The sequence below is a fragment of the Schistocerca gregaria genome, chromosome 4 (genome assembly GCF_023897955.1).
Source record: "Schistocerca gregaria isolate iqSchGreg1 chromosome 4, iqSchGreg1.2, whole genome shotgun sequence".
Classification (NCBI taxonomy): domain Eukaryota; kingdom Metazoa; phylum Arthropoda; class Insecta; order Orthoptera; family Acrididae; genus Schistocerca; species Schistocerca gregaria.
In genome coordinates, this window is record NC_064923.1 from 639,533,058 (window position 1) to 639,546,818 (window position 13,761).

At 43.5% G+C, this 13,761-nt stretch overlaps 1 protein-coding gene across 1 annotated transcript in view; it reads left to right on the plus strand.

Moving 5' to 3' along the window:
• LOC126267234 (uncharacterized) overlaps positions 1-13,761 on the plus strand; it is a 451,503-nt gene that overhangs the window by 327,867 nt on the left and 109,875 nt on the right. Inside the window, exon 9 of the mRNA XM_049972216.1 lies at positions 561-767. Coding sequence (XP_049828173.1) covers positions 561-767 — 207 coding nt within the window. The remainder of the gene's footprint in view (positions 1-560; positions 768-13,761) is intronic.

The window sequence follows — 13,761 nt, forward strand, 5'->3', positions numbered from 1 at the left end:
GGTCTCTGTAATAGTGTGGAGCGTGTATAGTTGGAGTGATATTGATCCATAATACGTTTAGATAGGACATTGACAGGTGACACGTATTTAAGCATTCTGTCTGACCTCCTGCATCCGTTGATGTCCACTATGCACCCCGACGGACTTGGGCAATTCCATCAGGACAATGCCACACCCACATGTCCAGCATGCTTCCAGGAACACTCTTCTGAGTTTAAACACTTCCGCTGTCCACCAAACTCCCCAGACGTGAACATTATTGGGCGTACCTGGGGAGCCTTGCAACGTGCTATTCAGAAGAGATTTATGGACAGCCCTGGAGGATTCATTGTGGCAGTTCTGTCCGGAGCTACTTCAGACATTACCCCAGTCCATGCCACGTCGTGTTGCGGCACTTCAGCTTGCTCGCGAGGGTTCTACACGATATTAGGCAAGTGTACCAGTTTCTTTGGATCTTCAGTGTATAACTACTACTCCTTTAACATGTTCGAACGCTGGGTGTACTGTAGTCGTTAGATGGTAAGAAAAGTGTGATATTATATACTGTCTCCATCCCGCAGACGGTCACGGCAGGACAGCGTGCGGCTGCCTGAACGGTGGGCGGTGCCGCGGTGGCGGCCGGCGTCCGTGCAAGTGCCCGCCGGGATACACGGGCCGGCGCTGCGAGCAGCCCGTCTGCCGCCCGGCGTGCCTGCACGGGGGACTCTGCCACAGCCCAGGCTTCTGCCGCTGTCCCAGGGGTTTCCGTGGCGACCGCTGCCAGCACGGTGAGTCCACCTGCTGCTGCCGGTGACCGGGCTACTCACCACGCCAGCTGCGTTCAGAGGACCACTGCGGACACCTGTTACACCACACTCTCATATTACCATCTTTGCACATCACAACTTTATCACCACCACCATCTGACACTGCTGGGCAAAAGTCTTCTCTAAACTTTTCCATTCATTATGTGCTTCAGCGATGTGCATCTACACCACTAGCCGGCCGCTGTGGACGAGCGGTTCCAGGCGCTTCAGTCTGGAACCGTGCGACCGCTGCGGTCGCAGGTTCTAATCCTACCTCTGGCATGGATGGGTGTGATGTCCTTAGGTTAGTTAGGTTTAAGTAGTTATAATTTCTACGGGACTAATGATCTCAGCTGTTAGTCCCGTAGTGCTCAGGACTATTTCTACACTACTACTGTAAGTTTTAGATGTCATTTGCACACATTCCAGCAGTTCATCAGTCTAGCTTCGCTCGTCTTCATATTTATAGCGATTCAAGACCAGCCCCTGGACATCAGTTTCCTGAGGCAGTACAATTAACTTCTCAAAAATACTTGAAGAAATCGACAGTGAAGATACCTGAGCGCCGTTAAGCATATTATTTTAACAGAGTGATTCATAATGCTCTGAGGACGGGTTCTTAGTTCTCCTGCAAGTTCCGTTTCCCTATTGTTTCTTCTTGGCATAAGAGATTGATATTTTCACCAGATTATTGTTTAGTTTCTTGAAGAGGTTATTCATTATTATTATTAATAATAATATTGTAACTTTCAGTTTTTATTATTCTCGTTCTTTGTCAAGAAGAGGAATGTCGCCAGTATATCTAACATAGACAGTGCATACGAGACTTTCAGAAATTCCTGTTAGGAAAAGTTGACCATACGCCACAAGCACGAGCCATGTAGTACTAAAAAGAATAGATGAACCGACAAGAGCCAGTAGGATTTCTTACAAACATAAGTGTGTGTAGAGATGGGTTTTGATGAGTCAGTTTTCGAATGTCAAAATCTGTGACATAAATGACCGTACCTTTTGACTGTATTCTCTTACAAGCTCAGATTAGTACTTCAAATAAATTTTCAGTTGATACCTCGACCTCTACCTGCTCCTGAGAGAAAGATGTCTTAAAACATGGACAGAAGACGAACAACAAAGTGATACGGCCTAAGTACTTCACGTCGTCATCTGGAGAGTGATCATGAATTCTGTGTAAAGAAGGCTTCATAAATGAAGTTCTCATTGTCCTGATCGGATGCAGGTGCACTACATTACTAGTTTCGACAAGTCTAAGATGCCATCTTCAGATCGTCAGTGTACAGGTTATGAAATCAAGCTACGCCATAAACTGTACATTTGTTTTTGTACTTCACACCTAAAGCTTTCTTGGCATTGAGACTATAGGGTTCCGTTTTTACCGACAGAGTTACGAAATCCTAAAAGCAAAGACCAGCTTTTTGTGTAATGTTCTGGTCTTATAACCGCGGGATTGCCGGTTCGTTTCTCGCTGGACACAGTGTTTTTTTTAAGTTTTATTTACATTCTGTTTCCGGGTAATTAATATAAATGAAATCTTAATACATAAACGCCAGAAATAAAACATGAAATATGAATCGTTATTCCTTCCGAAAGGTTACAAACAAGTACAAATATGTTATTGTTGTATATAATAGTCTTATTTAACATATTTTGCAGTTATTACCAAATTTAAATTTATTATGAATATCCGCATTTCCATGAAATTAATCATTATACATAGAAGATGGTATTTTAATAAAAACTTTCTAAACAATATTTGCTGGTCAGCATTTCAATTTCATAATAAATATAGAATGCAAATAAAACTTATAAAATAGCTTCTCGCGACAATCGAACCAGCCATCTCTCAACTCCAACACCTGTAGATGGCTTCAATCTGAACTCACTCTCTAACCTGACTCCATTTCTATTGCGCTGATATTTAAAGCTGCAAATTTTTCTTTGCATCTTATTAGGTGACATCTACTAACAGCCCTCCGTAGTAATGAATCCACCTACTAGGGTTGCAACTGTGACAACACAGAGCTTAAGGTCTGAAATAGAAATTTAACACCTATTGCTGTTATGCCTTAAGGTCATATGTACGCCACTGGCTGCACTGCAAGAGTAGCCTGTAACCAACCCTATGCTGTGCACCATTTGTCGGCCAACACCTGAGGCTTATACAAACATAGCTTCGTTTTGTTAGCCATTATGAAGACAGTGTGTGAACTATCTACCATTCATTACTCTGGTAAAATGCCCGACGTATCTCCATTTCTTTTTAATGATCATGATAATTATACTCTGTGGTATGACGAATGGGATGGCGGATGATAGGATTCACTAGTCGACTGCTGGAGCCTAAGGGGAGCATTTATCTTCGTGTTGTTACGGCGGCCTGGCGCTCCTCAACCACATCTGTAGCCATGTGACTTGACTGTAGACACTACATCATCCTCTATGCCTCTGTGCAGGTGAAATGACGTCCATTAGCCAAATATTTGTGACCGTAATGTGCGGCGTTTTACGTGTATGCTAACATTCTCTCTGTGATGCTGAAGATGCACTGGAGACACTGCGGATCACGGAAGTCCAGGTATCCAGTATGCTATTACAATGCGTCATACAACGTTCAGAGTCAGTTAACTTCCAATGTGCTGTCATTTCCACCACACAGTTGTCAGTAACCGGCTGTTCAAATATCCTGTCTGCACTCACGCCAGTCGTGCCTGTATCCACAACATTCAGGATTCATTAATCTACATCTACAGATGGAAGAATCATTTCCGTGACTTCTGCCACTCGAATAGGCCGTCGATATTGTCCCGGATTCAATTATTTATTTTTCAGTCTCCGCCAGTAATTATAAGCATCCAAGTCTCCATTGCTAGGTGAGCAACCATCAGTGTCATTGACTGTAAACTTCTTGTTCTAAACACGTTTGATGCTTTCTTCTCGAAACTGTTCAGTTAGCGAAAAGCATTCAGGAATAGCTTTAGTACTTCGCTAAATTCTTCTGCCTTGTTTACAATTAGCTTACGTGCGAAAGCTCATCTATTTGTTAAGTGATTTCAGTATCAACATTCGTATATACCACTTAAATTTCTAGCTTGCTTACAAACTTTCTCTGTTCAGAACTTTGACGTAATGCAGTGAAAACCCAACACATTATGACCAACAGCTTAATATCTTGACACCTTCGGAAAACAATACAGCACCGATTCTGGAGCATGTATTCATTTTGTCCTTGGTAAATTTCGGAGGTATGCGGCACCAGAAGTCTACACACAGGTCAGTGGTTTGACGGCGCGAAACTGATGACTAATAGCGTAGCAATGTGTTCCACTGGGTTTCTTCGAATTTGATAACCAAGTCATCAACTGAGTTCACTATCATGCTCCTCATTTCACTGTAGCATGAATCTGGCTCCGTGACACAGGAATTTTTCCTGTTTGAAGATGCTGTCGTGGCTGGGAAAGATATCAGACATGAAAGGGTGCAGGTGGACAGCAAAAATGTTCAGATAGTCCACAGCGGCCACGGTACCTTAGATTACTGCCACAGACCCTATGGAAGCTCAGATGTACGTCCCCACACTGACTTGTTCTTGTGATGCCGTGCTTTGTTCGAGCAGCCGCTCTCCTCTATGCGAGCGCATTGGAACACGACCATCAACCTACTGTGACACGAAACATGATTCATCAAAAGAGGTGACACGGTTCCTTTGATCTGCCGTCGTGTCTCAATGATCCATTGCTCACTGCAGTCATAACCAAAAAAAGTCGTTGGGCCAACATGGGAGTACGTAGGGATTGTAAGCTGCGAAGACCAGTATTCAGCGAAGTGCTCTGAACGGCCTGCTCCAAAACGGTAGTGCCTGCAGCACCATGGTCGTAGTCTTGAGCCACAGATCACCGCCTCTCCTGTATTACAAAGCGAGTAAGCGTCAAAGCTCCATTTGCTTTGGACGTCCTGCACCTTGTCTCCACTTCTTACAAATGCTTACAACAAAAGCACTCTAACATTCGACTAGTTTCACAGTTACCAGCATCCTAGTTTGCAGGCACAAGTCAATAACCACCTGCCCTCTGTCAGTCACGCGGTGGGTAGTAGTTGCAATGTTTTGGCTCATCAGATTCAAGTCCTCCGATTTTATCAGGAAAAAGGAAGCAGTTCACGCATGTTCCAATAACAACAACTCTTTTCTTTTCCGAAATTTATGGATCTGATTCATCAAGGTTGCTGAAAATAGTTTGTTTGTAAGGAGACTTATTGCTGACTCATTTTTTAATTCGGTATTTCCCACTGTGCTGTTGAAACGTAAAGGAAGCTGTAGCATTGACGTATACTTCATTCATGTGTACCTCAATTAACGGAATTACTGCTATTCCCCAGAATCTCTTTTTGTAGATTTTACGGGAACTGTGTCAAAAGCATTCGCGAGGCCTATAAATTCCCCTCGAAAGCGCTAATTCGTATTCATTCTACAGACTCGTTCACAACTGGCAGATGATATTTTCTTCTGTGTCTACTGCTATAGGCAGCTTCTTCCTTTCCTGTATACATTCGTTCTTTGTTTCTATGCGTTTACTGTTAAGTTTAAAGATTATCTCGTACAATACGGAGAGGAGAAGGTTTAGCCTCTGGCCCATTACTGAATACCCGTGACGTGTTGCAGCACTGCCTTCTTTCTCAGACATTGGGTAAATATTTTTTCGAGCAGTAGCCCTGTTGCCATTTCCGTTGAAAGTCCATCGCCTCCAGTTGTCATCATTTTCCTCGCATCTCGAATGTCTCTAGGTACCTTAGTTGTAATTATATCGTTAACAACTACCTATTTTCTCCATTATGTTTTGAAAAACTCCAACATTTAAAGAAACTGATTGTAAAATTTCTTGTTACCATCTGCCATTTTAACCGATGAAATGTAATGCTTCTGACTACACTTCGGACCTCGCATGCAGCTCTTGATAATACACGAATATTTGGTTGGTTGGTTGAGTTGAATTGGGGGAGGGGACCAAACAGCGAGATCATCGGTCCCATCGGATTAAGGAAGGATGGGGGATGAAATTGGCCGTGCCCTTTCAAAGGAACCCTCCCAAAATTTGGCTGAAGCGATTAGGAGCTATCACGGGAAACCTAAATCAGATGGCCGGACGAGGGTTTGAACCGTCGTCCTCCCGAATGCGAGTCCAGTGTGCTAACCACTGCACCACCTCACTAGGTGAATAATTAACTATGATAACGATGAGAGTAGAGTGTGAAATTTAGCCTCGCATCTTACAATTCGAAATACTGAGCGTCGTGGCGTCAACACAATGTCATTGCGTCAACTCCAGTTGCGTTCTCGCCACATTACCACTGGTTGTTGTCGGATCGTGACGAAAAAGTTCACGTATCTAGCGAAGCTGCAAACGACCACTACATTGTGATCATCGTGGTAGCTTTATAAGTAGAGGGGAGTGAGTGCTCTGTCCATAGACGTTAATCGTCCTTGCCTAGAGCGGCCCCTTATGGTCGACACTGTGAATGTTTTAATTACACAGTTACGCCGTACTATAGACGCTGGTCGCTACGGTCGCAGGTTCGAATCCTGCCTCGGGCATGGATGTGTGTGATGTCCTTAGTTAAGTATTTCTAAGTTCTAGGGGACTGATGACCTCAGATATTAAGTCCCCTAGTGCTCAGAGCCATTTGAACCATTTTTTCTGCGGTATCATGTCTTTAAATTGCTTCAAGAAATAAACCAGATGTCATTTCGTATTTCTATCGACTTCTCACGTCTGTCTCATATCAAACGAGCTTTTTTTTTTTTTTTCGTTTGACAACCGACTCAAAGTGCTTGGTAAGGCGCCTCCTACATGCAGCACATGCTTCAATTTTCCTGAAATTTTTCTACAGGTCCTTTTTAATTTCACCGAAAATTTATAGGTTTTTCTCATCCTCTGATTTACCAATGTCATCTCCTAATTTATTTTCTATGTTCTGTTCCACTATGTGTCATTCGGAACATGAACCGACTAACTTCAAGTCAGCGGTGTTGTCGTTAATTCGACCAGCGAAATATTCTGTTAGTTCTACGATTAGATTTTATACTCCGAAAAAATTTCATTGTCGTTTTCATTTCTATTTAAAAAAAAAAGCTATGAATAGCAGTTCTTTTACACTTTGGTCACATTTGCACCCACATTATGGTTCTGCCAGATTCTTCCTTTACATCCTTTTATCTATGTTGCTAAAATTATTTTACTATCTTCAGCGAGTTTATCGAAATTGTTGGTGATTGATTCGAAGCTGCCGGGAAACATTATATTGGAACCAAAAATCTTTGTAGTGAATCTCTTTCTTTATTAATCAAAGTTTACGAATTTGGTAATTATTAGCTGAAACCTCCTAGCCGTGCTCACTTTGGCATGTCCAGCACTCAATCGTTATTGCGTACGGCCCTCTTATATCCATTTTTCCAGATTTATAACTGCGGTAACACTCTATGCTACATTTTGTCATTTTTCTCTAAGGTTTTATGTGGCCCACCACTACTTCCTCTCCCATGTCAAACTCTCAATCTCAGAGTAGCATTCGCACCCAATATTCTCAATAATTTGTTGCATATATTCCTATCTCTATCTTCCTTGTTTCTTTTCCTACAATTAATGCTCGCTAAGGCTCTCATTTATGTGATGGAAGCTATTCTCTGATGTCCTGACACATGCTCTAACTTATGAGCCTTCTTCGAGTCTGTGCTATACACCCGTAGTCATCCCTCGCTTCTCCGCAGAGTTTACTCATTTCTTACCTGATCAGACCACTTAATTTTCTTCGTCTTTCTATAACACCACATCTTAGGCACTCCAACTTCTTTCTATGCCGTCTTTCTCGATGGCGACGATTCAATCCCATACAATACTTATTCCAAAATCAAATCATCAGAACTGTCTTGTTCAGAGTAAGACCTATGTTTATTTAATGAACAATGCTCTCTTTTTACTGTGCTAGTCTGAAGTTTGCATCATCATTGTTTTGTTCGTTCTAAGCTTTTTTACTTCCAGTGTATTCGAATTCCCTAACTTCATTTAGTATGCGGTCCCCGATTTCGTTTTTGAATTCATCGTTGATCTCATTTCTAATCTTCCTCACTACTTTAATCAGTGTACTCTCAGGCCACATTCGGTGCCACGTATACCGTTCATTCCATTAAAAAGGATGTCTAATTATTCCCTACCTTCATTGAGAATAGCAATATTATTGGCGAATTCCGTTATTGATATTTTCACACTGATTTTTAAACCCGAATCTTCAACCGTAGTTTTACTTGTGTCTTTGCTTCTTCGAAGTAGAGGTTGAAGGATAGGGAGGAAGACTGCATTACTGTATTATTCCATTTTTTTAAGACAAAGCTTTCTCTCTAGGCTGCTATGCACTCATTCATTCATTCAGCTTCGCTAACAGATTATACCAATATTTCTGACCATTTCAATCAAGCACCTGCCATACGCTTTCTAGGTTGATAAATTCTACGGAAGGATCTTGATTTTTGTGATGAGCATTCAATCATTCATTCAGCTTCGCTAACAGATTATACCAATATTTCTGACCATTTCAAGCACCTGCCATATGTTTTCTAGGGTGATAAATTCTACGGAAGGATCTTGATTTTTGTGATGACTTGCTTCCGTTATAAAGCGCAACATCAGCACCGACAATCATGCACCTATAGTTTCTCCGAAGCCAAAATGATCGTCTCATAACAGAGTTTTATTTTCTTTTTCCATTATTCTGTATTTTATTCATCTCAGCAACGTGGCTGCATGAGCTGCTAAGTTTATTGTATAATAGTTCGCGCACTTATGTTCATTTGATATCGTCGAAATCTTATGAATGACACTTTCTCGTAGTCCTGTGGTATTTTTACGGTCTCATATATGCTGCACACTTACTTGAATATTCCACCGGATAGCATTTTCCCCAACAATTTGTGAAATTCTTAAGGAAACTCATCTATCCCTTATTCAGTGTTTGTTCGTGAGTCTTCCAAGGCGCATCGAACTCTGGTTCTTATACTGAAGCAACCATGCCTTGAATATCAAAATCTGTTTCTTCTTGTATCACATTGCACACTGCCCCTCACTCGTAAAGGCCATCAGTGTACTCTTTCCTCCTGTCAATTGTTAATTTTGCTATAATTGTTCTCAATTCCACTGAAATTTGCTTTGATTGTCTTACGTTACGTACTCAAGCCGATATGTTGTTGTATGGCAGGCCAAATTAAGGAAGCCCTATAATTTTACCGTTAAAACCTACTCAAACGACGATATTGCGTCGTCCGGACAGCCTAGACCTTGATGTTGCGTTGAAGCTTGTCGTAGTTTGGTCTACCATTAATACTGGCGGCCATACAATACACGCTGGTGATTGGCCGTCTTTCTGCAAATTTATATACATATTTCTGGTAGGTTTTTCTTGTGTAACTTATGAGCTACACAAGTGGGTGTCAGACTATAGATCCGAAATTGCAGCTACAATACCCAGTTGTCCAAAGCGATTCTCAATGTCACCTACCGTTTCTTTCACATTATCTACGGTCCGTTAAAGTAACGATGTTAAGCTGTATCATAGTTCGGGGAATGAACCTCCGAGGTGGCTGCTACTTTACTGTCCTGCAAATCATCAAAGGTGGAATGCACTCAGGCCAGGCTCTCTGTATGCTGGGATTTGCACAAACCTTATTGCAGCTCCTAGGTTTTATGGTTTTCATGTCTCTACGCTGCTCTGATAACTTCTCTGCAAACATCAATCTAAGCGCTAGGAATAGAAATGAAATATACATTTGTTGTCGATCTCCAGAACGCTCCAGTTTCTAAACGAACAATCTTGGTCTTTGTATGAGTGGTCTCACTCAATTAAATCACCGTTTACGCTACCTAAGTGGAGCTTAGAGATTATTCCTTGGGGAAGACATTTCTCAGCCACCTGGTATAAAATACCTTCGATCTGCTTACTGGGTAAATAACTGGTTTTTCGATGACAAGCTCCGTCGTAATGTTTCTGGCTTTCTCGGCCGTCATTGAACAACCGGGGTTCTGCCGCTTATTCACGTCTTTCTTGCACGGTATTTCAACTGTGTGGCTCGCAGTCTGCTACAGATGCTGTCTGCTACAGATTCCACTGTGCAACGAGCCCAGAATTTATGCCTATGTTGTGCTAGGGGTTAGGTCTGCGGTCCGGACCAGATCAGACTCTTTGTCCGTGATGTGCGCCGAACAGTAACAGCGACTGTAGTGTTTTCTTCTGGCTGCAGCTCTTCCGAACGCAGTGCGCGTACGTCGTGGTTGTTACCGTTGTCACTCTTGCTGTATGCTAAACATTTTACCTTGCAATTATTGTCATTCGAGCCCTCCTGTGATCGGGACGTTCTGTTACCGTGGCGCAACCTGTGAGGCGGTCTGTCCCAGGTACGTCGCCGGTAGGAGCGGATGCAGTGTTCTTTCAGGCCGCTGATATCCAAGTTGACGCTCGAGACTCGGTATAACGTCCTCAGGTATTGTGGCTGTTGACTTACATACCATTCAAAGTGCATCCTTCGTTTCAATTACTATGACAGCCTCTCCACCTTCGTAACTGTGTCTCCTGAGTTCTTTATCTTGCCTCTGTTGCGTCTTCAGAAGATGTACTGCAGGATTTCAGACAGAGCACAGCTGGAAACCTGTGTTACGGCTAGTGAAATTCACCATGACCTCAATCTCAGTAACTCCAGGTTTGTGTTAGAATCTTGGCATCATTAAACACAGAAGCGCCAAAGACCCTGGGTATAACATGAGTATCAAATACAGAGATATGTAAACAGGTAGAATACGTCGCTGCGTCGTCAACGCCTATATAAGACAACATGTCTCGTTTGCAGTTGTTAGACCGCCTGCTGCTGCTACAGTGGTAGCATTATCGAGATTTAGGTGAGTTTGAACGTGGTGTTATAGTCGGCTCATGATCGATGGGACACAGCATTTCCGAATTAAGGATGAAATGGGGATTTTCTCGGACAACCATTTCACGAGTGTACCGTGAATATCAGGAATCCGCTAGCACTTGAAATCTCCGACATCGCTGAGGCCGGGGAAAGATCCTGCAAGGACTGGATCAACGACGACTGAACAGAATAGTCCAACGAGGCAGAAGTGCTACCTTTCGTCAGATTGACGCACATTTCAATGCTGGGCCATCATCAAGTGTCAGCCGGCGAACCATTCAACGAATCATCATCGAGTTGGGATCTCAGAACCGAAGGTCTACTTGTGTACTCTGGATGACTACATGACAAAGCCATACGCCTCGCCTGGGCCCGTCAACACTGTCATTGGACTGTTAATGACTGAAAACATGCTGCCTGGTCGGACGAGTTTCGTTTCAGATTATATCGAAAGGATGCACGTGTACGAGTATGAAGACAACCTAATGAATCCACGGACCCCTTATGTCAGCAGGGGACTGTTCAAGCAAGTGGAGGCTCTGTAATGGTGTGGGGCGTGTGCAGCTGGAGTGATATGGGACCCTTGATGCGTCTAGATTCGACTCTTTCTGTTAACACGTGCGTAAGCATCCCGTCTGATCACCTGCATACGTTCCGACGGATATTGGCAATTGCAGCAATAGAATGTGACGCCCCACACGTCCAGAATTGCTACAGAGTGGCTACAGGAACACTCTTTAGAGTTTAAACTCCCCAGACATGAACATTATTGAGCATATCTGGGATAGCTTGCAACTTGCTATTCAGAGCAGATCTCCACCAAGTCGTACTCTTGCGGATTCATTGACAGCCCTACAGGATACATAGTGTCAATTCTCTCCAGCGATACTTCATATATCAGTCGAGTCCACGCCACGTCGTAATGGGGCACTTCTGCTTGCTCGCAGGGCCCTACACGATATAACGCAGGTGCGCCCGTTTCTTCAGCCCTTCAGTGTTGTTCTTCGAATGATCGAGTTCTAAACGATGCTCGGCAATCACTGACTAGGCGGCCTGTCTCAGTCTGGTGTGCCTGTTGTCCCAGGTTATGCTTCACACTCCCTGGAAGAGCCTTAATCTTTGTGTGTGGATGTAACACGTTCTTGATTTTATGTTTGAGAAGACTTCTGCTGATTTTCGACGATGTCGGCCCGACATATAGCTAATTGTACTTCTCCAGGAGCTTTTGGCGGAGAAACAGGGCGCAGTGTCTTTCGAACATCTAGAGAGTGGTATCACTTTTTGCAGGACACAGACTGTAGGTGTTCTATCTCCGTCCCCAAATTATCAAGATCAGACTGCATTAGTGTCCGGTGAACCAGAGTTCTGAGCACACTGTTTCTCTGTGCCGGATGGTGACAACTGCTCGCTTGCAGCCACAAGTCGGTGTCAGTGGGTTTGCGATACACGCTTTGGATAAAGGCATCATCTTTTTCTCTTGACTGGTACATCTAGGAATGGGAGTAGTCCATCCTTTTCCAGTTCCATAGTGAATTTAATGTTAGAATGGCGTGAATTTACGTGGTCCAAGGAAACACCGAGGTTTTCCCTCTCGTGTGGCGATTTAACAAAAGTATCATCCACGTACTTATAAAGCATTTCGGTTGATCTGGAGCCGACGTAAATGCCAGCTCTTCAGATCTCTCCACAAATGTCCTTTAGAATAGCCCCCATGTAACAGAGCCTCCGAGATCAAAGGAGGGCTTAAAGGACGACAATGGGAAGATGAAATGTCGAGAACGATCTGGAAGTCATTCAGAACTTCATACAGCAAGGCTGTCACGGATAATAACTGGTCGGCGCATACCACGGACAAAGCACCTGACGGGTTGCGGACCGCAGACGGAGTGCCCAGCGCTACAAAGGCATAAACACAGACTTTTTCCACACTGGAATCAGTATCAGACAGCACCAGAAGAAGACTACGAGTCAAACCATTGAAATATCGTGTAAGAAAGATACAAATAACCGACAGAAACACAATTGTTCACCATGACTATGCCTCGTCGGGAAGGCCTGAAGAATTACAAGACTGTGCGAGGAGCAAATGTATCTGAAAATTATGAAGCTGTATAAGTTTCGACAAAGGAAGGGAAGACTGCTCAGTCTTCTCTGTTTCCTACATAGATGCCAAAAGAGGACGTGGTTGCAGCATTTCCTAGAATTTTACATCAGGTCAATTCAAGAGCTGCCAACAGAATTAAACATCGAGCGTGGTTAGCATTGCTCGTGGAGAGAGTACATGATGTGCGCCATCGACTTGATATGATATCCAGAGTTGCTGTCTGTGCACCTTTTTGTAGCAAACTCTCTAACCAGATAAGACTAGGATAGAGCACCTCCTGGTCCGTAGCGGAGTGGACGAGGACGAAATCAACATCCAGGTAACAAATCGTGTTTGAACGTCTTGAAAACAAGGAGCAGTGGAATGGGGATGCTCGCGTGGTCGTCCCCCTGAATTAGAAGGAACCTGATGCGACCACCTTGAAAGTACTGAGCAAGAGTCTCGGTTTGTTAGTTACTTCCAGAAATGTTCCTGTTGCGGCCTTCGTCAGTTCAGTGGATGCAGGTGTCTCTGAATTTTCTTGCCAGCGAGGCTGAAGAAGTCCGTAGAGAGACACGTGGGGCGCTCCACCAAACCAAACTGCTGAAATCCAACGTTTGTGGTGATGAGAAATTGGCTCTCAGACAACTCGGGAAAGATGACAACATTGCGATGTTACCAGCAAATAATGGGAAAGCTCTACCGTTGTCCTGCAGATGGTGGATTATGACAGTAAGGTGTAACAACTTCTGGATGACCCGGCGCACATCACAATAGATAGACATCCTACAAAAGAGTGGATCAGATCAGGGCCCTCCTAAAGGAAGCCGCCTTCCAAAAATGATCGTTAAGCAGTTAAGAGCAAACGAACCAGTACTACCCAGACATTGTGGCCTGTCTAAGGTGCACGAGGAAGGGCTTCCTCTAAT